Raw genomic sequence first — 27,941 nt, forward strand, 5'->3', positions numbered from 1 at the left:
GAAGTGCTTGACCATGAAGTGCTTAGCGGCAGCACGATTCAATTTGGCTGTATATATAATTACTGTAGTACATCTAAAACGTGTCAGTCGGTTGGCGAAACCGTAACTTTTGAATACCAAGTATGCATTGCAGCGCAGATGCAATGAATGAGGGGAACAGTTAGCGCGACTGGGCGTCGGGCCTTTGCGTGCTTCCGGTGCAAAAAGTCCGTGCAGTGACCTGAGTGAGCATTCTTGCGGTGGTAGAGATAGGGGAAGGCAAACGCTTGAGCCATTTGGTGACCCGTCGGCACATTTGAGTGTTCGAGCACTGTACTCTAGGGACTCTAGTTCGGGGCTCGAAAGAAGGGACTTCGCACTCGCAGCTTGTTTGACTGCACTTGTCTGCTTGGCGAGGTGTGCGCGTGCCGGCGGGCTGGCTCGGGCTGGTCAGCGAGTGCAAATTATGCAAGTAAATATTTTTTTAGCAAAGCTGGCAAAATATTATGGGTGCACAAATCGTGCGAGTAAATATAGTAGCTGATATTAAGAGCTACAAATTTCTTGTGGCTGTGTTGGTATGTGCATCAGTGTAACTAATCTGGTTTTTTGTACCCCTAGCATATGTTCCATGTTTTGTGCATCTAACTACTGCCTGCATAAAGTTCGCACATATTGACAGTAGCCAACCTCATCTTTGCGTTCTCTCATCAGCTTCAAGTGCAAAAGACTCTGATGCCAAAAGTGGAGATGAAAAGGATGTCATGGCGACTGCCAACAATGAAGGAAAAGAAGGTGCGTGTTGTGTAGTTAGTATTCAGATATTCCATAGATGCTTATACTGTAGCGAGCATTCCATTAGTTTTCCTTGCCAGAATTTTAGGCATGTGGGTATGTGTGTAACTGTGACAAAGGGAAATGTGTGGTGACATCACCATGAAGTCAGATGCTGACTTCTTTAACAGGGTCTGCACGGTTCCTTGACAACCCTTGAATATTGTGGTGCTTGAAAACCCTTGAATTCCGTCCGCGGCGCCTTAAGTCTCTAGATTATTTTTCTTTCTTTTGTTAAACAGCGACAACCATTGAAGCTTGGCCGACAAATCTTATTAGGTAACATTTGTTTCCGGTATCCATGTATTGCCAACGCTTTCTCCGTGCCAGGTGAAACAGCGTCCCCCGCTCACTAACAACGGGCGATTAGCGGAGGGGAAAAAAAACGCATCGCGTTCACACATTGTTCGCTGAAAGGTGCGTGGCCAATGTTAAATGTTAGTGGCTCTGTAATTCTTATAAGTGTGGAAGAACATTGCGGGACAGACTCTGGCTGCCCTTGAGAGGGAGCTGGAAAGGGGGCAGTTGTCGCTGTTAGATCACACCGTGAGACGCTGCGCCGCACTCCCTTATGGGCTGCAGAAATTAGACTTCTCATTCTTCCTCCTACAACTACGGTTTCTAGAATACTTCGAATACTGGCTAGTCTGCAGTCTCCATGAAAGGCCGCGTCCGCGCCCACTATGCATGCTCCGCGGTCACGGCGGTCCGATCGATTGGAGGGCCGTAACTGCGGAGCATGCATCATCGGCGCGGATGCGGCCATTCATGGTGACGGCAGACTAGCAACATATTCTAGGGACCATACTACAACTACCGCCAACAACACCGTGAGAATGTGAAAGGTTTATGTACTTCAGCGGTGCCGAGTGTTCGTTTAGCAACCGGCCACATTGAGAGTGGTAGTAGGTCTCCTTCCGATCTAAGCCAATCCAATCTGATTCGGTTATTTGCCACAAGTCTGCCATCAGCACTCGTGTTGCCATATTGTGTGTGCGTTTTTCATCGGCGATGGATATTTAGCCCGCTTGTTCGCCACCTCTCGTTTGCTTCATCGGAGTACGTTTTATGCCGCGCACGTTGGACGTAGTTGTGTTTGTGCGCAATTCATGGGCAGTGCGATTTCCAGGAATCGTGGCTCAGCCACGTTACGTACAAAGACTGGGTCGCACCGGATTCAATGAGTTCACATCGGGCTAGATGCAGACCATGTGCAAAGACATTCGATGTCTCATCGATGGGGGATTCTGCACTAAAAAGCCACCGGAGAAGTGCAAAGCACATTGGCAACCCGAAGGACGCAGCAAGTAGCTCCTTGATAAAGTATGTAACACCCCGCGAGAGTGGCGAATCCGTGCGTTCAGTCCCGACGCAGTCTTCGGATTTCAATACCGCGTGCGAGGCCCACGATGCAGCAATCGAAGCCGAGATATTGTGGGCATTGAAGGTTGTTACCTCACATTACTCGTACAGCTCATCCGCACACATAAACGAACTGTTCCGAAAAATGTTTCCCGGTAGCAAAGTGGCAAAGGTCTTTACGTGTAGAGAAAAGAAGTGCGCGTACCTTGCGTGCCATGGTTTGGGCCCCTTCTTTCTATCGTCCGTTTACCGGGCAATAGAGAAGTGTGATTGCTACGTGGTTTTGTTTTTTTCCGCTAATGGTTACCTCCACCAGAAGCAGATGGGCGTTCACATCAGATACTGGGATTCATCTCAAAAGATAACCAGGTACTTGACGTCCATTTTTATGGGCCATGCAACGGCGGGATGACATTGAAGATGAATTGTTGAAAGCACTGGAGCCATTACCACTTGCAAAGATTTTTCAAGTTTCTATGGACGGACCAAACATTTATTTGAAATTTTTCAGAAGCACTTGCATGAAACTATCAGGTAAACTGCCTTGATTTAGGCACTTGTGGTCTACACGTGGTGCACAACGCATACAGAGCAGGTGTAACTGCCAGCAAGTGGGGATTGGACATTGCTGGGAAGACGTTTCCTCTCAGGTATGTTGCCCATCGCTGGGTCGAAAACGTTTGTGATTGAACGTGCACTGGCCCTGTGGCCTGATGTGGCAATGTACATCGTGTCTGCAAGACGTAAAGAGGTGAACCAGCCAAAATGCGCTTCGTTTCAGAACTTGAGAAGTTTCTGTGGGGCCAGCTAATTCAAGCAAAACTGAACTTCGCCCTAACTTCACCCTTGCGATTGCACTGATTCTCAAACGTTTCCTAGCGGAATATCAGGTGGACTAACCACTTGTATTCTTTCCCGCAAGGGATCTTGAAGCAATTGTACGGAAGTTGCTTACTAAGTTTTTGAAGTGCTCAGTTCTCTCTGCATCAAGTGTGGGCTAACAGGCCTGTTGAAAATCAACATTGAAGGCGTGAACAATCACACTGCACTTGGGAAAGTTGACATTGGGCATACAGCTGAGCAAATTTTGAAGAAGTCTAAGGTCAGTGCAAAAGAGGCAATTGCATTTAAAATGGAATGTAAGCAATTCCTTCTCAGTGTGACGAAAAAGGTTCTTCAGAAGAGTTCTCTGAAGTTCTCCTTGGTTAGAGGTCTCCTCTGGATCCTCGGCAAATGTGCACCAAGCCAGACCAGTGTTTAGCAGGTCTCAAGAATGTTTTGAATGCGCTTATCGCTGCTGAAAGGTTGACTGATTACCGTCGAGACACTGTTCTTGCTGAGTATGCCGAAATGCTACATATGGAGAAGCACAAGCTGCGCTTGTTCGAAGAGTTCGGATAGGCTAGATACATTTCTTTTATAACTCCTCAAGTTCAACTCATCGTACAGTGTGCTGTGGAGAGTAGTGGAACTTCTGCTTGTGTTGAGCCATGGCCAGGCAACTGTTCAGAGAGGGTTTAGTGTAAACAAGCAAGTTTCTGTGGAAAACCTCAAAAGCCTGTCGTACATCGTGCAACGTGCTATATGTGACGCTGTTGATAAGGCAGGTGTCATCCTTAACATCCCTATAACAAAGGAACTGACGACCTCTGTTTCATCTGCAAAACATTGTTACCATGCGCATTTGGAAGAGCAGAAAAGGAAGCAACAAGAGGAAGCGAATGATTCAAAAAGGCGCCTTGTGGTGGACGAAATCGATAATTCAAAGAGAAAGTGAAGCTAAAAGCAACAGTTGCTGATCTGACTTCAGCAGATGAATTGGCTTTGAAAGCCGAAGAGACAGGTTATGTCACATAGTGAAGTCAAACAGTCTCCAGAAAACAGCAAAAAACGAGACACAAGAACTGCTAAATATCAACGAAGGAATCGCTGCAAAACTGCTGGAGCTTTCATGAACACTTTCTATCTGCCTCACTGTAGTGTTGAACGCATCTTAGACTGTTCAATAATTCAACTCGTCTTAGGCTGTCAATAAGTGTTCAATAAATTTCTCGTTTTTTTATTACGAGTAAGAGATCAATTATTGATATGGATCCTTGAAAAATAAAATTTTTGGGCCTTGAAAGTTCTTAAAAACCCTTGAAGTTTTGCCTTCAAAACCTGTACGAACCCTGTTTCAGACTCCAAGGACAAGCACCGCGAAAAGCGCAGCTCAGTCCGTGACCGGCACTCGGGACGCAGTCGCTCGCGAGAGCGGCTCCCTCCCCGCCACTCGTACTCGTCCATTCGTCGTCCCTACGAGCGTAACATGGGCTTCTACCGGAGGCCAAGCTTCTACCAGCGGCCCTTTTACAATCGGGGCATGAGCGTGGGGCCTGGATTCAGGGGGCCCTCGTCGTTTGGTGCACACCGACTGGGCGGCAGCAATGACATTGCACTGAGGCGGATGCGGGTGAGCACTTTCTCGCTGCTGCTATTAACGACTCCAGCAGTCTTTTCATGTTGTTGACCATGTCAGCAACAAACTTTGTTATCTTGACAAGTTGTACCTTTGCCTCCCACACTCCATCTTGCCATGTAGGTTGCATAGCATTTGATGACATCCTGGTTTTAGTGCTAAAGAACATGCAACACATCAGACTGCAGGACAAACGCTCCTGTCATCTCTGATTACCCATGGCTCGATCTTTCGTAGCCTGATAAATTTTCTTGCCTAGGTATGCGCTTGGCTCATGTGTGCATTACTAAGCTATACATATAATTGCAACCTAATGTAATGAACACTTCCTTAGTAACACATGTCCGATTTCAGTCTTAGTGCTAAAATTGACTTCTCAAGTATTCACTAACTCGTCCAGCTACAAGGTTCAAAGTATTGCATTTCTTGTTGTTTGCCAGTTTTACCTGCTAACATTTTTCTAGTGAATTCGGCAATTGAAGCCATGAACAGAGTCAAGGGGTGATGTGGCTTTCATATTGCAAAAAAATAATCTATTTTTCAAAAATCAAGTTTTCAATTTCTGGGATCCTTTTCAGGGTGCGTAAAGGTTCTTGAAAACGTTGCAAACACTTGTATTTGAAAAATGAATTTTCAAGGCTCCTGAAAGTCCTGGGATTTTTCCACATTGTTAAAAATCCTTGAATTTCCTGAGCCTCCCAATCGACATTGCGGCCTCTTTTATGTGGTAGATTGGCATACCTGCCAGGTCTCCCGGATTTCGACCAGTTCCTATGTTTGTATGGTTGTCAGGAAAATCTCCCAGAAACTCAAGTTTCTGTGCGTGGTCTGGCTACATTTATAAAAATGCAGCCCAATCCAATCCAGGTTTTTACGAACCCGTTGCATTTTATTGTGAACGAATTTAGAAGGCATTCATCTTAACACACAGTAGAATCTCAATGATGTGAAACTGGCAAAATATACGAATTCGTGAAATTGCCCAGCCAAGTTCCACTCTGTGCATTGGGGTGGTTGTATGAACTTTAGTGCTGAAACCGTGGAATAAAGGCAAAGAGCAGCGTGCTCGAAGCTTCAGAAGGATACGCTCGGCCAGCGCTGTCAGAACTGCGGTTATCGTTTGTCACAACCGCTGTGGACAAAACTGTGGTCGCTCTTGACACGATCATATGTGGTGGCGACGTTACAGAACTCCGAATGTGCACGCACCGTCTACGCTTGACCAGTTAAAACGGCGTTGCGTTCCACAAACGTTGGGGGACAAAATCGTGGCAGATGCAATCGTAGATAGCAAAAAACGACATGGTTTTAAAGGTACGTGTGCAGCCAACGCACGTAAATGAAAAATGAAGCTACCTGTTCCCGCAGCCACCGCGTGCGATACCGTGGTTGGGGACTTGGCTAGCGCAGCGGTAGAGGTGCTAAAGATGTAAAAAACACTAAAGGAGTTTTGGCGTTCCTTCCCAAAGAATAAGTAATGTTGTTCCCCTGTTATTCAAGGTACCATGCGAGGCTGCATGCTCAACAAGTTTTTCGCAACTGCGGCCCTTGGATAAAAGGCTGTTCTAGTTATGGTGTGGTACTGCTTACAGTGCTTGTATTTGAGGTCCCCGCAACATACGTTATAAGCGGTCTATACTGCATTTGCTGAGACACTGTAATTATTCCTTTGTTGGCGGTGATGGCGAGGTTTGTACGGTTAAATACTACGTTTAGTGCGTAGTTATGACGTGGCCCTGGCAGGTACTTATAACGAGGTTTCACTGTATTGTGGTGTAGTGCTTGACTTTGCATCTTCAGCCAACAGAAGTAAACACGGCTTCACATTTCTTTGTGCCAATGCAGGAAGAGCGTATGCGCGTGCGAGAGCGCCTTGATGTTCGTGAAGAGGAGCGACGCAACTATCAGGACACCTTGCGCCAGCGAGAGCTTGAACGCAAGCAGAGGGAAGAAGCTTACCGATTGGAACGTGAGCGAGAGCGTCTTAGGTAACTGTAATTCATATCATATTAACTTTTTCACAAGTGTTATTGCTTGGGTTTTTCTTTATTATGTGTGATGAAACCAGTGAACAAGCTTGAGAAATGCAGAAAAGAATTTAAGGTGTTAACTGCACGCTCGTCGTGATATTTTCATTTTGTTCCTTGTTCTTTGAGTTGGGCTTGGCTGTGAGTGCAGCAAAATGCAGCTCTTTCTTCTCATGTTCATTGCGTCTGAGTGCTGGTTTAAATGTGAAGTACGAACTCACCCAGCTAATGCACTCATAAGATTAATTATGTGCTGGTTTGTTCTTGTTGAGCTATTGTCTTTTTCGCCCGTCATTTCTGCAGGATACCTTCTACCTTGCACGAATGCTTGCAAAATAGCTGAATTAGAATGATAGTCACGGTGGTCATTCAATTTGTGATAGTGGAGTACTATGGACAGGGGAAGTGTCGATAACATTTACATTCTGTTGGTATTTTTTCTCAGGATTGAACGAGAAAAGCTCGAACGGGAAAAGCTCGAACTCATCTGCCTTGAGCGCGAGAAGCAACGTCAGGAGCGGGAGCGCATTCAAAAGGAGCGAGAAGAGCTTCGCCAAAGACAACTGTACGTTGGGTTAGCTTTGTGTATTTACCGTAATTACGCACATACTCCTCGCACTTTTTTTTTTTTCGCAGAAAACCAAACCGGCGCAATGTAACGGGGTGCAAGAGTTCCGCGAAAACGTATAGTGAGGGAAGAAAAACATTATGTGGCCGCAAATTGGGATTTTTGCTCTAGCGACTAACTAAAAGCTTTGTATAGTACTAATTAAGGCTAACAATAAAACCGTAGGTTCAATACAGACAAGATTTATTTGCGACACAAAAGCTGTAAGCAAATAGTTTACATCGTTATATAAATTAAATAGTTAGATTACATTACGCAAGGCAGTCTCAACGGGAGCCCACAACAGGTTAACGTGCGACGTCAACCTTGGGCTGATTACCATCCAACACAAAATCGTTCACAGTTACCTTAAAATGAAATCAAGTTCACAGAAGGCCCAGCGCGTGTTGGTGGCTTTCAGCTGCCCGTGCTGCCGTTGCCGGTGGCAAACACAACACTCGTTACCTCCGGAGTGGCTGCCGGCGGCCCTGTTGCCATTTTTTAGTGCACGATCAGTCACTTTCAGCTTGAAAATAGCTGTGTAGCTTCTGTATGACCCCATAGCGTAACTACAGCGTACGATCGAGCCGCGATGCGCACTTGCCACGTTGGCATGGCTTGAATTGGATTGGGGCTCCATGCGTTGATAGTACGCATGATGATTAAGGCATGCCGCCTGGCTGTCTGTGTTTGGAAGGAGCAGACATTTCGGCTCCAATTTTCAGGGGTGCGATAATTACTCACGGAATAAAGAAAATTGCATTTCTGTTTGGCAATGTGGACAGTGTGAGAAAATATGCGAGTGTGAGGATTACGTGAGTAAATACGGTACTCTGTGTCTACTTACTTAGACGCACCATGTGTAAGTAGATACTGTGGCGCACCATCTGCCATACATGGAGTGTAGTTGAAGGTTGTGTTGTGTGCAGCTCTACTAATAGCAGGCTGATCAGTACGTTTTATCATGTGGGCTAGCATTTTGGCCTGTTGTAAAGAATTTTACAAGCAAAGGAACTGTTATGGCACATTTCTGATTAAAACTTTGTGAATAGAAGAGTGTAGAAGGTTAAAGCTAGGCTGAGTGCTGCATGAGAACATTTTTGCGCCAGCAGATCACATTCGTCTTGTCGCTAAATAAGACCTGAAGTCTATCAAACCATCAAGCCAGTCGTGTATAATACATAGAAGACTACAGTGTATCCCTCAAAATCCACCGGGAAGAGCATGCATGGCAGAACGTGTCTTTTGTATTAGTCATACTGTGAGCTCTCAGTGAACTAGTCTTTTTAAACGAAATTGCCGTTAAGGGGGCAGACTGGTCTTAGACATCTTTTGTTTACTTCTTCAGTGATCTTGATAAAACTGCACAGGGTTATGCAGTTTTTTCTGCTGATTTCAAATATTTAATTAGTTTTCCTGTAATTCACTTTGTTCCTGAGATAACTTAAGTTCACCCCCTATTGTTTAAGGCCAACATAGAAAAAAAGTGCTTAACTAAAAGTGATATTCAGGATATGCCAACATAGACTAATGACTATAGAGTGAAAGTATGGAAGAGGTTTTTGTTTTTAGGCCTTTATTAGTTATTTTGCAGCAAAATGAACTATACATTTTCAAAAGCAGTTGGTATTGTGTTACTATTTTGATTAGTAATTAATTAAAAGGGCATGTGCTCTAAATTTTGCTCCCATACTTGCATTCTACACACATACAGGTTTCCACTGCAAATAGAAATATTGTTGTACCTGCCCTAGCTGCAGAGATATTGAGGCCTCAAAATTGAATAGTCACAAATTTACTTTTTTGAGAAAAATGGAAAAAACTGAAAACACACAGTTTCTTCAAAAAGCAACGATCATGGCGCGCATGTTTAGCAATCCTCACGAAGGCGCTCATAAATTGGTAGTAGAGCTTTAGACAAAGGTGCTGGCAAATTATAAAGAAGCCTCAAAGTCGGTTCCCCATTTTTTTTGCAGGTTTTGCATGTTAAGGGGGGGCGCGGCAAGTAAAGTGCCGATTTTGGTCAAAATATGCGATTTTCTGATTTATTTTTTTTCGTAATCTTCAGACCTTCAACTTCCTTGTTCTAAAATATTACAGCGAAACGTGCGCTACAAATCCCGCAAATAGTGTTTTTGCCGAGGCTAGTCGCCGAAAAGTGCGAAAAAAAAGCCCCTGAAACGGTGTTGTTCACGCCGCACAAACGCGCCAAGTTGTTGACCGTGGGCCGCCATTTTGGTAGCTTTGGAAAGAGGAGAAAGCCGGCTTCCCGATGGTCGCGGTCTCGTATTTCGCCGAGTGAAAATAAAAGCGCGAGGAGCAAGTAAAAAAACGAAAACGAAGAACGGCAATTGGCTGCGCGGGTCACGTGGTAGCAGGCGCGACCTCTTACTGGTCAAAGCTGCGCCGCGCACCTTGGCAACCTTGGAAGCGCGAGCGCATCTGCGGCCGCCGAGTCGAGAATCATCCGGCGTGCGCTTCGTTTTTTGCCAGTTGGCTGTTTTTGTGATAGTTCGCGTGCTTTTTTTACCAAGCTTTGTTTACATCGGTGGTCTCTTCTGAGTGCTTGCTCATACTGCGGTGCTATGTTGTCGCAAAAAAAGTTCCGGAGCGTCCACAAGTACGGCAAGCGTCGGAAAGCTTGGAACAAAGGGCAGACGACTGCGGCTGCCGTCCCAGTCGCAGTTCCGGACGGAGCATGCTCTTCAAGCGTCACGGAGCCTCTACTCAGACCCTTCGCTGATTGTTGTGAGGCCGAGAGTGTGGAAGGTGCCACATCGTCGTATGTCAGACCGCCGGATGCCGTCGACCGTGATGGACGCTCTCGCGAACCCGATTGCGGTGGCACCGCGTCGGCAGCCGTTGCAACTCCGGGCGTGCGCGCGTCGAACATTCTATCGCGAGTTTCGGCCCAAATTCCGAGCAGTGAAGAAATCGCGCAGCGGGCGCAGACAAGGCGGGATGTTTTGGATGCCGTAGCATCGAAATCCGCTTCAAAGCGGAAGCTCGAGCTTCTGAACGAAGGCTGCGACGAAAATGACGGCGGTAAGGACTCCACATTCTTCATTGTAAATAAGAAGATGCTAAACGGTCTGCTTTCGTCAGTAAAGTGCAACAAGTGCGACGAAGGGTCGATACGCCTCGAGACTACGCACTGCCTTGGACTCGCGGCGAGGATGGAACTTTTTTGTGACAATTGTGGCATAGTGAACAGTGCGTGGTCGTCCCCGAGGTGCTCCGGGCAACAAAAAACGAACCCCTTTGAGGTAAACGTGCGTGCTTTGAGGGCTGTGCAGTCAGTTGGCAGAAAACAATCTGCCATAAATGACATTTTTTCTGCGATGGACATTTCGCATCGAGCACTGCACCACAAGTCCTACCAGAGACTGCAAAGGAAGTACAGCCACCCTGCCACCACATCAGCTGCCACCCGCATTGAAGCAGAAAGTGCACAGAAGGTGCATGACATTTACAAGGACCTAGGAGGAGTGCCAGGCAACATTGACGTCATTTACGACGGCACGTGGATGACGAGGGGGCACAGAAGTCATATTGGTGTGGGCTGTGTAATCGAGCTGTACACAGGCTTGGTCTTGGACCACTGTGTCCTGTCCAACTACTGCCAAGGCTGTGCTGTTGGTCCCAAGCCTGGTGACGACAACTATGAGGAGTGGCTTGAGAAACACAAGCCACAGTGCCAAAAGAACACCGATGCTAATGCAGGCCAAATGGAAGTAGAAGCAGCGAGGATCATGTTTGAAAGATCGTTTACCAAGTACAAGCTTCGATACATCAATGTGCTCTGCGACGGTGACAGCCGTACATACCTTGCCCTCACGCAAGACAAGGTGTATGGCTACATGTTGATTAAGAAACAGGAGTGTGTGAACCATGTGAAAAAAAGAATGGGCACTTCCTTGCGCAACCTTCTTGATGAGCACAAATCCAAAGGCCGAGGACTGAGCATGGGTGGCAAAGGCCGGCTGACGCAGGGCCTTATAAAGAAGTTGACGAATTATTATGGCTGGGCCATTAAGAGCCACCCCAACGATGTTCCTGGCATGGAGAGGGCCATCATGGCCACTTATTACCATGTAACATCCACAGACCAGGATCCACACCACGACCTGTGCCCAAGTGGGACTGACTCCTGGTGCCCGCACAATCAGGCATTGGCCAAGGGAGAGCCGCTGCCGCCTCACAAACATAAACTGCCCCCTCACGTGCGAGTGGCACTGCTGCCAATCTACAAGCGCCTCTCGAACAAAGAGCTCCTTGAAAGGTGTGCGCAGGGAAAAACCCAGAACGCTGTGGAGAGTATGAACAGCCTCATTTGGTCACTCCAGTCCAAGAGCCAGTTCGCCTCCCTTCGAAGTGTGGAAAGTGCAGTTGCAGATGCAGTCTGCCGTTTCAATGGTGGCTGCAAGAGTGCGCTGCAAGAGATCACTGCTCAACTGGGCTTCAATCCAGGAGACTGCTCTTTGCGGCGAGCAGCCGAAAAGGATGCCAAAAGGGTGAAGAGGGCTCAAAAGACGCATTGTTCCACGACAAAGAAGCGCAAAACTGGGTTGCGCTCTACAGAGGCCAAGGCCACAGCATCTCAGGATTACTGCCCAGGAGGATTCTGAGTGTTTTAGGCATGTTGTGAACTTCCAAACAAGAGTGAACTTTCAAAGTCAGTTTTCTCAACTCTTGATTTTCGCCTATGTGCCTTCGCTAGAACATCTGTCATTTTTTAACAAAGACTGATAGAGTCGTTCCGTTTTTTGCACTAGGCTCAGGAGGCCTTTAGCAGTGCAATAAAGCTTTATCTCTCTTCTTACTCATCATTTAAAATTTTTAGAACACATTTTATAATTACTGCGATGTGTGCGCAAAACAACATCCATGTTTTGGAAATTTTATTTATGGTTACAAGAACTAGAAAAATCAACTAATAGCTTCTTTGCACAAGTTGATGCTTTGGGAACATAATAATATGAAAAAATAATTTCATTTAGCAATAATTATCTCTTTAAGTGCGAAGAGCATTAATTAGTATAATTATGCTTGTAACTCAAAAAGTACAAGAGGTATTTGAAAACGGTTTTCATATTTGGAATCCTCACAATCATCCACATACACACACCAAATTTCATCACAAACAGTACATTAATAAAAAAATTAGTTTTACTTGCCACGTCCCCCCTTAACAGCACCAAGAATCTGGACAGTTAAAATGACATTACAAAAAAATTACTACTTCCTGGTGCGTGAAAATTTGCAGAAAGATAGAAAAATACTTGCAGAAACCAAATATGTCAATTTTAAAAAATGAATTTTTTTGTCACTTTTTGGTCCCAAAGAGCAGTCTGTCCCCTTAATGGGGGGTGGTGAGGTGGAAAAAAAAACCTTTTTGTTTGTTGATATCGAGCAACGAAATTGGGCATGCATACACATAAGTGTCTTGAACAGGGAAATATGCAGTTTCATCATGATACCTTGAATATTTTTGAAGCTTACTTCATGCTACATGGTTTGATCTACCGTATTTACTCGATTCTACCGTGCCCTCGATTGTAACGCGCACTCGATTTCCGCAGCGAAAAAAAAAAAAAAAACGTAAGACATCGATTGCAACGCGCACCCATTTTTCTCGCTGGCCCGCACGATCACACCACTCGAAAAAACTACTCCTTTCGGGAGCGTCTTCCATTTAAATATGAGGTACGGCCGAAGCTTGTGCCCATCTGACGTGTAACAGAGCATTGCCGTCACTGTAGTTTTACCGTGTGGACCGATGTCAGCACGCGAACTTGCTTCGCCCCCTTCTCGACAGTTGTGGTTCTAGGCATGTCGAAGTAAAGAGACGTCTGATCGGCATTCCCGATTTGCCCAAGCAGGTAGCCGTCGTTGCACCGCAAGTTTAGGACGAATCTTTGAAAACTGTGAAGCTTTTCATCGTACTCCTCTGCAAAACTTTTCACATATGCATGTTCCCCTTCGGAGGGAAAAGCCTTTCTTCTTCACAAAGCTAGTTAGCCAGCACCTGCTCGCTTTAAACTGCCTCCGCATTAGACCTTTTTCTAAGACTAATTGCATAGCCCGCACTTCGAGCAGTTCTGTCGTCACGGGCCGCTGTGCCACTCGCTGCTCAAGCACATACTCTCCGAGCAGCTCTTTAATTTGCGGAAACCAACCCTGCTGTGGTCCACTGAAGCCTTTGCGTGAAGCTTTGCTGTCGACAATCTTCTGCTTTTGTTTCCGCCGGTCCCGCATGCACGTTTCGGGAACTCCGAACGACCGCGATGCGGCCCGATTTCCGTCCGTTTCTGCACACGCGATGACTTTTCTTTTAAAAGCAGCATCGTGGTGCACTCGAGTTTTTGGAGTCGGCCCTTCCACGCCGTCGATGCTAATGCACTACTAGATGACGAACTCCTCAGCACATGTACGAAGTGCCGCACATGGGAAACACACAGGCAGAAATGGCCGACGCGCCATGCCGACGCATGTAGGAGGCGGCCATTTTGGATTTGCCGATGGCAATAGATTTACCGTAATTTTTTTGTTCGTACTCGATTCTAACGCGCATGCGATTTATGAACTCCCTTAACCGGAAAAAAAGGTGCGCGTTAGATTCATGTAAATACGGTATATGGTCTGCCCGTGGAAAGCCTAGCGCTGTAACAAAACATGCAAAGAAGCTGCAAATGGTGTTAATTTTTACTCAAAAGAAGACTTTTGGTTATGACAATATCCATTTTTTTTATCATTTCTCTTTTTTTTATAGACATTATTATGGCTGCTTACACACATTGTCATGTACAAGTCATCTTCTTGAAAAAACTGGGCTATAAACAAGAATTCAAAGAATGTCAGACCCTCAAGAAATGTTTGACTGTGGGGTGCGCTACCGATGCGTAAAATGGCCATCTGCGGTTCCAAGGAGCTAGCGAGTAATGTGCTTCGTTGCTTGCAAAGAAGCACGTTACCATGAGTGCGCTAGCACATCGTTCTTGCCTGTAGTCTCGCCATCAGCGGAGTTAGGCCTCAAGACTAACTCCGATGACGCGCCGCGCTTGTAGTACAGTCGCCGACCGATTTTTCGGACCTGGCGGGGACCGAAAAAAAGTACGAAAAATCGAACAGTCCGAAAAATTCATTTTCGCCAAAAATCTGAAGTTTATTGCATCAGGCAGGTTTAAAAAAGTCCTTGATGCTGCCTTGCCTCAAACTACGCTTGAAGGCAATTTGGTTTGCCCGTATTTGGGCCAAGGTGACGTCGTCGCCGTAAAGGCTCGACAAAATTGTCAACGCGTTGGCGATCTCCGCCGCCGACGGCTGCGGGCGGTCGTCGTTGTCGTCATCCGAGCCGCTCTCCGGCTCCGGGACAACCTGGCGAAGAATTTCGTCGTCAGTGGCCTCCGCGCACGAAACAATGTCGTCGTCCGCACGAGTGAAGTCTTTAAATGTCATTGTGGCTGGTAGATTCACTCCTACGCTGCGCAGGTCGCGCATTAGGTCCTCCCCGCCATCGGTGCCGTCCGGGTCGCTTACGTCCGGGTCATCCGCCTCGGGCTCTTCAGCAGCAGTGAACCTGGCATGCCTAAAGCAATGCGCGATGGTATCTGGCTTCACTGCCTTCCAAGCTTCGGCTAACATGTGGATGGCGGCCAGAATGTCGACCTTGTAGGCCTTCCCATTGTCAAGGCACAAGACGGTGCGGCTGAGCAGGCGGGCACGGTAGTGTGCCTTGATGTTTCGGATCACGCCTTGATCCATTGGCTGGAGCACGCTTGTGGTATTAGGCGGCAAAAATTCTAGCCGAATGGCCTCAAGGTTCGGCACGCTACCGTGCGCACCACAGTTGTCCACAAAAAAGATTACTTTTCTGCTCTGTCGCGCAAACTTGCGGTCAAGTTTGCGTACGTAATTTTCAAACAAGGACTGAGTGATCCATGCCTTGGAATTGCTCTCGTATTCAACAGGGAGGGTTCTCACAGCCTTAAAACACCTCGGGTTTCTCGCCTTCCCAATAACAAGTAGAGGCAGTTTCTCCGTACCGGTGGCGTTGGCACCTACCATGACTGTTATGCGCTCCTTGCTGAGCTTCCCACCGGCGCATGAATCCCCCGAAAATGATAGGGTACGATCCGGCAGCATCTTAAAGAAAAGTCCCGTCTCGTCACAGTTAAATATGTCCGAAGGAGCGTATTCTTTAAGCAAGGCTTGCAACTTCGTGGCACGGTAATCGGACACAATAGTCTGCTCCACCGCTCCGCTTTCACCGCTCACTTTCTTGAACAAAATTCCGTGCCTCTTCTTGAAGCCACGAAGCCATCCGTCCGTAAATTTGAAATCCTCAATGCCCATTTTGAGAGCGAACGACTCGGCCTTTTCTTTTAACAAATCTCCCGACACGGGCAGGTTCTTTGCCAAAACTCCTTTAAGCCACAACTGCAGAGCCTCTTCAAGGGCTGGATGAACGCCCTTACTGTCGTTCTTTTGGCTCTTGTTGTGTGAATTCTCGAACGCTGTCAAAATCTTAATGCGGTTTTTGACATAGTCGGATACCGTTTGCTTGGAGAGGTGGTATTCTTTGGCGACATCTAGCTGCGAACGTCCACTCTCTATTAACTTGATTATGGCAGCTTTCTTCTCCAGCGTCAGGGTCGTATACTTCCCACGCTTCTTCACACCGCCTGGCTCCCGCGATGGCACAGATGGCGGAGCCATGGCACCGAGAACACAAAATTCGATGCCGCAGGTAGCCGCTGCGAAGCACACAACGTCTCGACGCTACACGACACAACACGTGCAGAATGGCGACTGACAAAAGCTGCAACGACAATAAAAGAATCCTTCTTTCGCCTCCTCCCCGTGCGATGTGATGACGATAGTGCTGACCGAAGACGAAAAAACGGCATCCATCACCGCGTCTTTTAAAAAGCAAACACGGCCTCCAAAACTTGAAATATGGCGTGCGCATTCCAATCTCGGAGGCAGGAAAAACATTTGAAGACCAAGCTTAGCCAAGCCGACGGAAAATCCAACATGGCGGCGTTCACAATGGCTTGGGGCGTGGCACAAAACGAGCGATTTAGTCCGAAAAATTAAACTTTCAGGGGCGAATTCCCCCGAAAAATCGGTCGAAACAATGCATTAGCTCTATGGGATCCCTGACGGTGCATTTATGAAGTCCGGAATATCCAACAAGTCCGAATTTTTGGAGTCCGGAAAATCGGTCGGCGACTGTAGTCTGATTATGCATCCGCGTTCAGCTCGTAACATTTAGGATAATTATTATATCCTAAGTGATCATCGAGCCGTGAACACATCACGAAGTAGCGATTTTCCAGAGCCATGTCCTCGCGGCGCACAAGCAGCAGACGATCTCCCGGTGTAAGCATCGGCCAATGGCGAGGTGAGCTGAGGCAACATGGTGTCCACAGCCAATCAGGGTCATCGAAACAACCTTCAAAGATTTGCTTTTTGTGCGCTTGTTTTTAAACGGAGGAGCCAGCTGAGGCGGGAAATTTGAACACTGAGAAATGCTCTTTCTGATGAGCTCAAGAAGCAAGCTCCCGGCTGCGCAATCGCGAAGCTATAGTTTTTTGAAATTCGCAGTTTTCTCGAGATTTCTAGAAAAAGTTTCGCTACCTAGGAGGGTGAAACGAATTTTTCGAAGCACTTCTGCGCAGTTTTCAGTGTACATATTTTAGAATCTCATAGAAAAAGGGCTCCAGAAACAGACAACCTGATTTTCAAAAAATCGTTTTTTTTTTTTTTTTTTTTTTTGCGATACCAAAGCCACGTTTCGCCCTTAAATGGTGCAACTGCCTTTAATGTGATCGGCTTCGTTCCTGAGCACTTCAATTCAGTTCATTCCTCGGTTAACGAAACTTCTGTTAACCTTTGAGGGTCAATAATTTTTTTGGAGGGGGTGGGAGGCTGTTTTTTTTTTATTTAGAGGGGGAGAAAGTTAAAATTTAATTTTAACATGAAATAATGGCCTACAACATAAATTGACCTGTTAGAAAACTGAAGCATCAATTAATAAAGTTAACCAGTGAACATGATTAGTGATTTAAAATTTATTGATTGTAACATGACAAACCTTGAAGGCCAACTGCAACGAAATTGTGCACACCTCAAAAGGCCGATCTATAGGGAGTCTAGCTGGAGACAGCGCTGCCTTCTAAATTTTACCATCGAAATGCAAGTGGTTACTTAAGAAAAATAGAAGCCATTACAGCTAACCGGAAGTGACATAGACAGCAGCTCAACCAGGTGAATTATCTGCTCTGCGCTCTGAAATATGCACTTCGTGACCGTGCCCCAGTGTTTTCTCTCTAAGTTGTAACGAAAAAAGCAAGCATTGGAAGCATGCACAGAGAAAGATACATGGTCTCAAAGGTTTGTTAAAGTGCATATCTAAAAGTGCATGGGTTGACGCTCTGTTAGCATGCTGTTAGTAACCAGCCGTGTAACTAGCGTACCGGCCAAACGAGCCCTGCGCAGCAGATGTCCCAACTAAATTAACGACAACAAACCCAACAAGAAAAACGCAGGGTCAGATGGCGGCACACAAACATGTCAAGACATTGCAGGTGCACAGCCCGTTGTCGGCTCGGTGGGTGCAGTTGCGCTTTGCATAGGTCTGAGATGGCGAGCGCGTGGAGTGTCCCATGACGCCATGCTTGACGCAGCACGAGCGCCATTTTGGATGCCACACGCTTTGTTTCTGTACCCCGCTAAGTTTTTTTCTTTTTTCCAAGGATCAGGGGGATCATTGCGCGAGTGAATACGTTACTTGCTTGAATGTGCCCAAAACACTTACATTAAGGGGGCAGACTGGTCTTTGGGACCAAAAGTGACAAAATTCATTTGTTAAAGTTGACAAAATGACAAAATTCATTTTTTAAAATTGACATATTTGGTTTCTGCAACTATTTGTCTACCTCTCTACAAAATTTGACACACCAGGGAAGGGGTAATTTCTTGTAATGTCGTTCTAACTGTCCAGATTCTTGGTGCTGTTAACATGCAGAACCTGCAAAAAAATGGGGAACCAACTGAGCGTGACGCGGCATGTTCGCTGTATTCCGAAGTTCGTAGTAAATGAAACACAGCTTTTAAAAAAGTTGTGAGTGAAAAGGAAATTTTTTTTTGCCTCAGAAAGTTCGTTATGCACATGTCTCGAAGAGCAGAAGCAATAAGGGCGGTCTCAAATTCATTTAAAACGGCAAAGTGCTCGTTCGCCGAAGCCCGTGGCATGAGCTGCATGAGGCACTGGCTCAGAAGTTTCGTCATTGTCGCTATCCGATTCCTCCAAATCGCTCTCGCCACGTACTTCATTCACAATGCCCCAATCCGTGCACGGTTCCGCAGTGTCGGCCTGATCGTCGGCCGTAATTAAACCACCGCAACAGATGTCCCACCCGCTCTCCCAGGTCGGAGTCGACGACGCGCTGCCACAAATCGCCGCCGCAGTTTGGAAGCTTCTGGCTCGGCATCGGGCCTGACGTCGACGAAGTCGGCCTCGCGAAAATAGTTCCGCGCGCATGTAGCCGTCACCGCCGCCCACAAAATATTCACCATCTCCATGCTCAGCTGAATACCGGGATGCCGGAAGTGGCAAGTTGACTGCCAGGTGGTCAATAGCTATGAGCAAGCGCTCCGCAACGCGGCACCTAACGCGCGAATTATGCTCAAGCCAAGCGCTCACACTTTCGACGTTTTGTTGAGCGGCAAGAAAAAGCGTGCTAGTCCTTCCGTCGGCCACCATGACCACACACGCACACCAAGAGCGATCAAGACGCTCACACGCAACACACGTGCCAGAACGCGTGGAACAGCTCTGGGCCCATTTCCAGTCAGAAAACGAAACTAATTCGAGCCAGCGTGGCGGGCGTCGCGGAGTGGTGGAGATCTGCGCAGGGGTTGTGATCTAGAGAGGAGAGCAGACTTGCGAGAGAAGGGCAAGGAGTTCCGATAAAGAGGGCGAAGGATGCGGCGGGAGGGCGACCTTGGAAACCAAAACACACGGGAAGGAGGCACGTTGGGTAGCTTGCTTGAAAGGTCTGCAGAAACTCGCACGGCGGTGTTCGAAGAATCTGCGGCCAAGGTGGAAAATCGTTTTGTTGCGCCGGCGGGTTGGCGTTGGCGTGGCCTCACGAACTTCGATATTTCGCGATTGTTCCACACAAATTAACAGCCAATTTCGCGCTTCCGCGCGCGCGTGGAAGGCATGCTGAGCTGAAGGCAAAGTGAGCGAGAACAAGTCCTAAGCACGAAACGAATCGCAAATTATCAGAGTTGGTGGGATAGCGTACGCGCGTGCACAAGACGCCGAATATCGGATACAGTCGGTGGCCGACAATGTCGGTAAATGGTCTGGTCACTCCAGGCCGGCGACGCCAGCTCTGGCCGACTGGGCTGGCCCAACGTCATCTGCTGACGCCGATCTCCGACGACAACATAGCTCTGACCCACTGGACTTGCCCTATGCCACCTCCTGACGCCAAGAGCTCTCGCAAGTGGTGCCCTGTCCTCGGGCTCCTGTGACCGTGTTTTCCATCTTTCCTATCCCCTCGATATGTCCTTGCTCGCTGGCCTAGCGCATCTCTCTTTCTCTATACCTTTACTTCTATCCTTTTAATCCCTCCTCGCCCCCATCCCCTGTGAGCTACTGTTGAGGTGTCGCACCGTGATGCAGAAAGTTACGGGGCTCACTTTTCTCTTCATTTCCCTCTCTTAGAATCACTTAGTAGTCTGGCGATGCGGGGTGCTCAGAATAGCGGGGCGGACAAATGACGAAGGGGTGCCTAACAAAAAGCAGTCGGGGCATGGAGGAAGGAAACAGCTTTCCTTCTTCCTCCATGGGTTGGGGAGAGCGGCAACTAGAGGGTCGCGGAGGCAGGGTCGGCGTTTAACAATAAGAATGTATAGGCACTTTGCCGATGCCTGATCGGTGGTCGAAATTGGTTTCCCTGGAAGTCGGCACACCGCTGACTCCATTTGCTGTAACCGATCAGCGGCGCTCGGAGACGTTCGTTGTAAGTGCGATTTTGTTCCATTGAACCAATGTATATTTTGACGGTCACGCGGATGTTGTTCGCTTTAAGCGAAAGTTCGTTTTAAGTGGGGCCGTTATATGTGCGCTCGACTCTATACGTTACAGGGCCGCATTTCGCCCTGCCGCGGTGGTCTAGTGGCTAAGGTACTCGGCTGCTGACCCGCAGGTCGCGGGTTCGAATCCCGGCTGCGGCGGTTGCATTTCCGATGGAGGCGGAAATGTTGTAGGCCCGTGTGCTCAGATTTGGGTGTACGTTAAAGAACCCCAGGTGGTTGAAATTTCCGGAGCCCTCCACTACGGCGTCTCTCATAATCATATGGTGGTTTTGGGACGTTAAACCCCACATATCAATCAATCAGGGCCGCATTTCGCTCCTCTGAATTATCCGCCCGTGAAGGAGCATCAAGCAGTGAAGGAACAGATGGTGCTGTATATATCGTTATTTCCGTTCGTGTCCAATTTGCCTTGGCACAGTGCTGGAACTCTGCGTCGTTTGCTAACCAACAATTAGAGCACAGAATCCAAAGGAAATACGTGATTGCAAGCTTTTCTACTGTCGTTGTCATCGCCTACCCAACATATACCATGCATTCTGAGCCGATTCTGCCCAAGTCAAATTTTGTTGAAGTTGGTCTTTATTGTGTTATTGGTGCGGTTTTTCAAGCGCTTTTTGTGTGTGTGTGTGTGTGTGTGTGTGCATGTGCGCTCACATGTTGTTTGGGGTTCAGGTAGCTTGGATAGCCCGTATAATCTTTCTTGTATGATGTCTTTTACATTGTGCATTTACTCATTTGGATTGCAGCCGAGTGGAAGAAACGCGGCGAGCTATCAAGCGACCACTCGTGCCTGACCGAAGGGAAGAGGATGCATTTTACACAGAGCGGAGGCGATCCCATCAGACTAGGTTAGTGAACCGCGTAGACAGAGCATATTCATCAATACATTATAACTCGCATCGTAGGTAGGGCACTTCACTGTTGGGATTCTTCTTAACTAGTGTTGTAAGTTTTGGGTGCTTCAAAATTGAGAAGTGAAGATAAATCATGCTTTTTGGCAGCCCTGATTCTGAAGTTTTCTGGTAATAATTGTAAACAATTAACTTTGCAAGTTCATTGACCTATAGACTTGCATGTGCACTTTATTAAATTTTTGACATTGTGTATTGCAATAAAGATTAAGTAATAAATAAGCGAAGTGAAAAAAATCTGCTGGAAAACCTTATGAAAGTTTGGGGTGGCATATGTGGCCAGCTTAAACATTCTACGGGGTGGAAATCTGTGATAAATAGCAGAACATATTGGAAGTGATAAGTGAAGCCCTTGGTAAAGACATGTTTTTAAAAGGTGCCAGCAGTTGTTTTCTGGCTCCTAGCTGGTAAATGGACTATTTCGTGCTAACTGCAAAAATTAGGTAGGATTGTGGAATTTTTTTGTTTGCTGTGCAATCTGCAACGTTCGAGATGAACTGATATTACTGGAATACTAGATAGGATAGTGAAGATTTGTAAACTCGATCATCTGCAGTGCCTCATGCTATGCATGTACCAAAGTGGCTATGCTATTGTTTGTTAGGCCCCTTCTAGTGCCAATCCATGATTGTTTAGAGCTAGACTCATTTCAGATGTAACTCTCTGCATATGTAAAGAACTTTCAAATATCAAGTTTTCTTTTTTCTGACATTGTTTAATAGCAGTGCTTTTTTTCTTGCATGACATGCATTTCAAAGCCCTGCATTAATAGGGTGCTTTCTGTGGATGAAGTCTAAGGCAAATTTGGTACTAATAAGAGGCCCTTTAACACTTTTTCGAGTTGCTCCCTTGTCCCCCATTATCTTTATTTCCAAGTTGTATAGGGTGATAGCATGATGAACCTCTGAGGGCAAGACAAGGGTCTTAAAATAGCAAATTGTTTCAAAATGTTGACTTTCAGAAATCACAATTTTCAGGTATTTATAACACAAATTAGATTCTGAAAAGTATGTTATGGCAAAATTCTGTTTCTCTCTGTTAAGGCTCAATAGATATAAATCATAAATGTTTTTAAAAGTTACAACTTAATTTTCTTAACATTATTACCGTATTTACTCGCGTAATCCTTGCACTCGCACAATTCTCCTACCCCCCCCCCCCCCCCCCCCCCCCCCCCACGTCGCCCAACAAAAATACCATTTCTTTTTTTCCTCGAGTAATTATCGCACCCCCGAAAACTGCTGCAATAATGTCGTCTGCTCTTTCCAGCCACTAATAATAGCGCACATCATCTGGCGCCATCTCTTCAGCATCAAGCGTACAATTGCACAGAGATTCAATCCAACTCAAGCGAAGCCGAAGTGGCCAGTGCGCGTTGCGGCGTGTTTTGTATGCTGCATCGGTAACCCTGTCAAGTTATGAGGTGATACTGAAGCTGTACGGCTGCTTTAAAGTTGCAAGTGATAGATAATGCACTAAAGAACGACGGCAGGGCCACCGGTAGGCCCTTGGGATTGACGGTAAACTTTATTTCTTAAGGAAGAAACTGCAGACAACTCTGTTAAATAGCCATCAGCCCAATACTGGCGTTCCGCGCTTACCTTTTGAGGGCTCCTGTTGAGCGGCGAACGCTACCACCATGCCCGCAACGTCCGCCAGCTTTACGTATGGTATTCTGATTCTCGACCATTAGCTTCCACTTTTTGTGTCTCAATTTAATCTTGTCTTGTGTTGAACCTCTGCTTTTATTGTTGAGGTAAGTTTTAATTAGTACTTCTTAAAGCTTGCTGTTAGTTGTTGGTGTGAGAATCTCGATTTGCAGCCACTTCGTTTTCTTTTTCGCTCTGTACGTTTTCGCAGAAAATTTTCCCCGCGATTCTCGCACCCCCCAACTTTTCATCAGTTTTCCGGCAAAAAAAGTGTGTGGATTATGCGAGTAAATACGGTATTGTAAAGTGAATCTGCCTTACGGGAGTTTTGAGGAAGTTTCTGTGAACATATTTAAACAGACTTGGTATTCTTTTCCATAGCAATTCAACTACTAGTTAAAGCTTTTCATTTTCTCTCAACCTGGATAGAAAATTAAATATTTCATAAATACCTGCTAATACTCGAAGGTCATTTTTGCCTTTAAAGTGTGACAATTACTTCTAATTAAAGAAATAGCCGTTTTGACATCTAGTTTACTTCATTCTATGGGATGGACCTTTTAGAAGAACCATAGAGTTTTGAAAACTAACTTTTTGTATTGCAAGTTACCATAACAACCTGTAAGAAATTACTTAATTATTATGTGGAAATTTTAAGTGCATGTCAAGGTAAGCACGTAATATACACTTTTTTTTTTTTTTTTTTTTTGTAAACAACCACGCACCACCTGTGTCGTGAGTTTTTGTTGGCCGCTGCAATCTTTTTGAGTGCTCTCTCCTTGCAAACCTTTTCAACGGAAAGAGTGCAAAAGCTCAAGCTTGCACGAGAGTACAGAGTACAAAGTTGAAATCTTAGAGAAAGTCTTCGCTGAAGAGTTGTCAGCGTTAGGTTCATGTGCATGCTGTTTAACATATGAAGGCCACAATACAAGTGTTCGCTGTTTCATTCAAGCAAAGTCGCTGTCTCCCTTCTCGCCTAAAGCGGGGCTTCATGTGACGCAATCATCAGTAAACTCAATAAAGGCAACCATGAAACTTCCACGATGTGGGTGTGACCGAACATGTGACCGTGTGTAATTATAGATATGAGTACAGGCACCTTTTTTTTTATAATGAATTTTAAAGTCCAGCTTTCGTGTTCGAGTTGTTTTACTTCACTTATCTGACCAATCATTGGTATATACAACCCGCAAACAAAATTTGAAAAAAAGGGTTAAAAAAGTGTTAGAGGGCCCTCTTAGGCTTGAATTGGGTCCCAACTTTTGCACCAGCGGTATTAATAACTTTCCTCACAATCACCAGGCCAGAATACGAGAGTGCCTCTAGCACAAGCAAGCCAGTGGGCCAGCGTTCAGACAGGGATGAGCGCTTTGGGGGAGGCACAAGCAGCAGTCGCCACAGTCATCACAGCAGCAGCAGCCATCACCACCACAGCAGTGGCAGCAGCCACGGTAGCACACACGGCAGCACGCACGGCAGCAGCCACCACATGCCTTCCTCGTCCCTGGGCAGCCAGAGCTTCTCGAGCAGCCGCAATTCAGACTATCGCCACAACGGCTCACGCAGCTCCATGGCCGCACCACAACCGCCACCGCCGCCGCCACCAACCTCATCGTCATCGTCGCGAAGACCCTCAATGCGAGATGAGTGGCGCTCGGAAGGCACCAGCCGCAGGGAGCATTCGTCGTATGACGGGGCCAGCACTGGCCGCAGCAGCGGTGCGTTCGCTGTACCTTCCTGGACCAAGCCCAGCAGTGGCAGCAGCTTCGCCACCTCAAACAACGGATCACAGTCATGGGTTTCTTCATCCTCGCGCAAGCCAGAAAGCTCTTCTTCGTGGAATGGTGGCAGTGGAGACCATCACCACCATCGCTGGAGCAGTACCGTCGGCAGTAGCACTAGCAGTCGAGGCGCCAGCAGTGCAGGCTCGCATTCATCCATTGCCGTGGGTGGAGGAAGCTATTCGAGCAGCCTCTCAAATGGTGGGGTGGGAAATAGCTTTGGTGCAGGGGACCGATACTCGTCGGGGGGTAGCTTGCGTAGGTATTGAGCCCTTAGAACACATCTGTGCACCTACCATGCGAGCTTTGGTAGGAGCAGGAGGGGGGACGTCAGCAATTTTCAGGCTGGGTGCGGCATTACCACTGCAAGATCGGAGGCAGAAGAGCAAGAGTTAGTGCAGGGTGTAAAGCCTTTTGTTTTTACATGGACCATGCCTATTTATGTTAATTTTTTTTCCCCACAACTGTTGTGGAAGGTAGGCCAAATTGTTCCATTTGTTATGTTACAGGCATTTCCCCATCTTCACATTTTGTGTACAAGAACATCTTGTCTGGCACACAGGCAGTTATTTGACTACTGTTGTAGTAACTGTTCTTATCACATGTAGGCATTGTGCATTCCTCTTGTCCAGACATTTTGTTTACACTTGTGTACATCTACAAATAAAGAGACAATAAAATGCATCATATGAGCTTGCCCTCCAAGGTACAAGTCACTTGTTTCTTAGTGATGTTTTTGCAGTTCTGCTCAGGATCCGGAATCTGGGGTGGTGACTGGCTTTCTTCATAACCTTGTATAAATGCAAATGAAACAATAGGACATTTTTTTCATGCCTATGCAGCCCTGTGTTGCATGCCTTTGGCAAGATTAAGCCAAAACAAGTTCCCACAAGCTATAATTGGTGCATTTCCGCAAGGTGGAACGTGGCACAATGCTAGACCACAAAGTGCGCACTTGAGCATCATGCATATCGTGCATATGCCTCATTGTATACGTGCATACTTAATCACCACTGTGGCCTTTGTTATAAGGCAGACTAGAAAAAAAAATTCGACCTAAATTGTGCTGCATCACTAAGTGTGGAGTGTTCTTTCTGATGAAAAGCAATGCCCCGAGCACCTTGGAGTGGTTTGCTAGTGTGGAATCTGTAGCCACATATTTGTCAGTTTCTCTCGAGTGTTCATAAATGTCTGCAACATGCTAACCTTGATAGAGAAGCAAGTTTGCAACATGGCAAACGCTGCGGTTCTCGTTGAGGCGGCATGATTAGTCAAGTACTACTATGGACACCTATTTGTACTCGTGTGGCGTTTCATTGTGGCTTAGAATATTCGAGGACAAAGATCCCCAGTGAACGATCGTCACTCTTGTCGAGGTTTCTTTTGACTGTTTTTATAGTTCCGAGGAATAAGCCACGCAACACTAGGGGATGAAACAATTCATACAACCAACTTGCAACAATGTAGTCTTGAATGCAGGTTACATCTTGCCCTACTTCCCGACATGCAAGAGACGAACTGGCTGCAAGCTTTTTCAAATCAGTACATACATATTTAGTCTTGTTCCGCAAGCAAAACCAATATAATGTTGCTCCTACCCGCACATGCCATATGGTACTCTGGAACGCCAACACCAAGCAAGCAACCCAGCACTACAAACAGCAGCAAGATTCAGATCCAAACTTCGTGGGAGCCCTGAGATATCAGTCCGACTTGGTATAACCAGCACCAGCAAGTTTCCCAGCGAGCAGTTCAATGCAGAGAGCCTGTAGAATAAAGGACACACACTCTGCAGCTTTCATTTTAATTGAAGTTTCAGTTCTGCTTGCGCACGGCGTTTAGTGAACCAATAACAAAATTTATGGTTGCAGCTGAAATTGTGTAACCTTGTCGGTTTCGCCATCGTAGGTGTTCAGGCACGAATTGCAATGTGCTCTCCTGGTATGTGTGAAATTCGCATGCTATATTTCAAGGCACTCAGTATTGCGTTCGAAGGATGTTTTTAACGTGGTAGCGTGAAGAGCGTGCTTCGCCGAAATTCGGGCGTTGGTTGTGAGCAAGCAGGTGTGGGGCGAAGCGTCCGACCGTTTGTCTGTGTCCATGTATTCGTCCGTCTCTCTCTGCGTGTGTGTGTGTGTGTGTGTGTGTGTGTGTGTGTGTGTGTGTGTTTGTGTGTGTGCGCGCGCGCGTGTGTGTGCGCGTGTGTTTGGTGGCGAGCACGAGCCGCCGAGGCCCTTCACTCAGCTTCGTCCTTTCCCCGCCAACGATCCCCCTACGTACGGCCACGGCCGGGCTAGAGAGCGAGCGGCGCGCGCCGCTCCCTCTCAAGCCCGGCCGTGGTACGGCAAAGAGGCAACACTCCTTCCTCGCGTACTCGAGCACAACCCGCGCAGCAGCCAATCGGAGAGCAGCGGTACAACGTCATCAGGAATATCTTCACTCAACTGCAGTTGGTATGTGCTTCTATGAGACAGCGCCGTCTATTATACTGTTCGGGAGATGCTGCCTGCCTTTCTTTTTTCGTATATTCTCGGTTACGCCTGATGCAGGACAAGATTAGACTAAAAAGTGCTTCGCTGCTAGAAACGGGGAGTGGCAGCGACCTCATTTTTTTTTCTTGCGTCGTATGTACGCCCTGGCAATATATATATTATAAAGTGCGAATGCACTTCATAAGCGACTCTGGGTCCGCGGTGCGCCTGCCCTAGCAACGGCGCAGCGACGTCACACCACGTGATTGCGCGCGCCCGCGCAGCCACGACTTGCTCGAGATCGGCAAGTCATCATAGGTATGGATCCATCGCAGGCATCAACCTCGACTGCGATACCTCCAACAACGAGTACAACGCAATCGAATGCGAGCATTGCACGTGTCGTTGATGTCGCGCCGGTTGAAGACAAGGCAGCGCGGCGAAGGGCCCGTGATGCCGAGCGCAAGCGGGCCGCGGACATAAACATCATCATAGTGCGAATTTACTCTCACATGTACGCGTAAACGCAAGATTTCCCGAGAGGGTCTAATAGTTCCTGGGAATTGCTAGGTTATCACACGGGGGAGTTTACGTTAACTCACTGTCGAATGCCAACGGATTTTAACTTTACTCTCCCTCATAGCATCACCCCGTGCATTCGCACTTAACCATGTTCACCCTAAGAGAAATGCATGGGAGTTTTTTTTTTTTTTCCTAACCCCAATCCTCGCGCCTGTTGCCCATCT

At 46.8% G+C, this 27,941-nt stretch overlaps 1 protein-coding gene across 4 annotated transcripts in view; it reads left to right on the top strand.

Annotated features, from left to right (window-relative positions):
- Positions 1-25,436, top strand: part of LOC119171977 (uncharacterized) — a 44,069-nt gene extending 18,633 nt beyond the window's left edge. For all 4 annotated transcript variants that reach the window (XM_037422896.2, XM_037422897.2, XM_075892772.1 and 1 more), the window contains 6 exons: positions 694-774; positions 4,356-4,627; positions 6,479-6,621; positions 7,106-7,225; positions 21,130-21,231; positions 24,246-25,436. In XM_037422896.2, the coding sequence (XP_037278793.2) occupies positions 694-774; positions 4,356-4,627; positions 6,479-6,621; positions 7,106-7,225; positions 21,130-21,231; positions 24,246-24,993 (1,466 nt within the window). In that variant the 3' untranslated portion in view covers positions 24,994-25,436. The remainder of the gene's footprint in view (positions 1-693; positions 775-4,355; positions 4,628-6,478; positions 6,622-7,105; positions 7,226-21,129; positions 21,232-24,245) is intronic.
- Positions 25,437-27,941: the final 2,505 nt, after the last annotated feature.

The sequence above is a fragment of the Rhipicephalus microplus genome, chromosome 4 (assembly GCF_043290135.1).
Source record: "Rhipicephalus microplus isolate Deutch F79 chromosome 4, USDA_Rmic, whole genome shotgun sequence".
Lineage (NCBI taxonomy): Eukaryota > Metazoa > Arthropoda > Arachnida > Ixodida > Ixodidae > Rhipicephalus > Rhipicephalus microplus.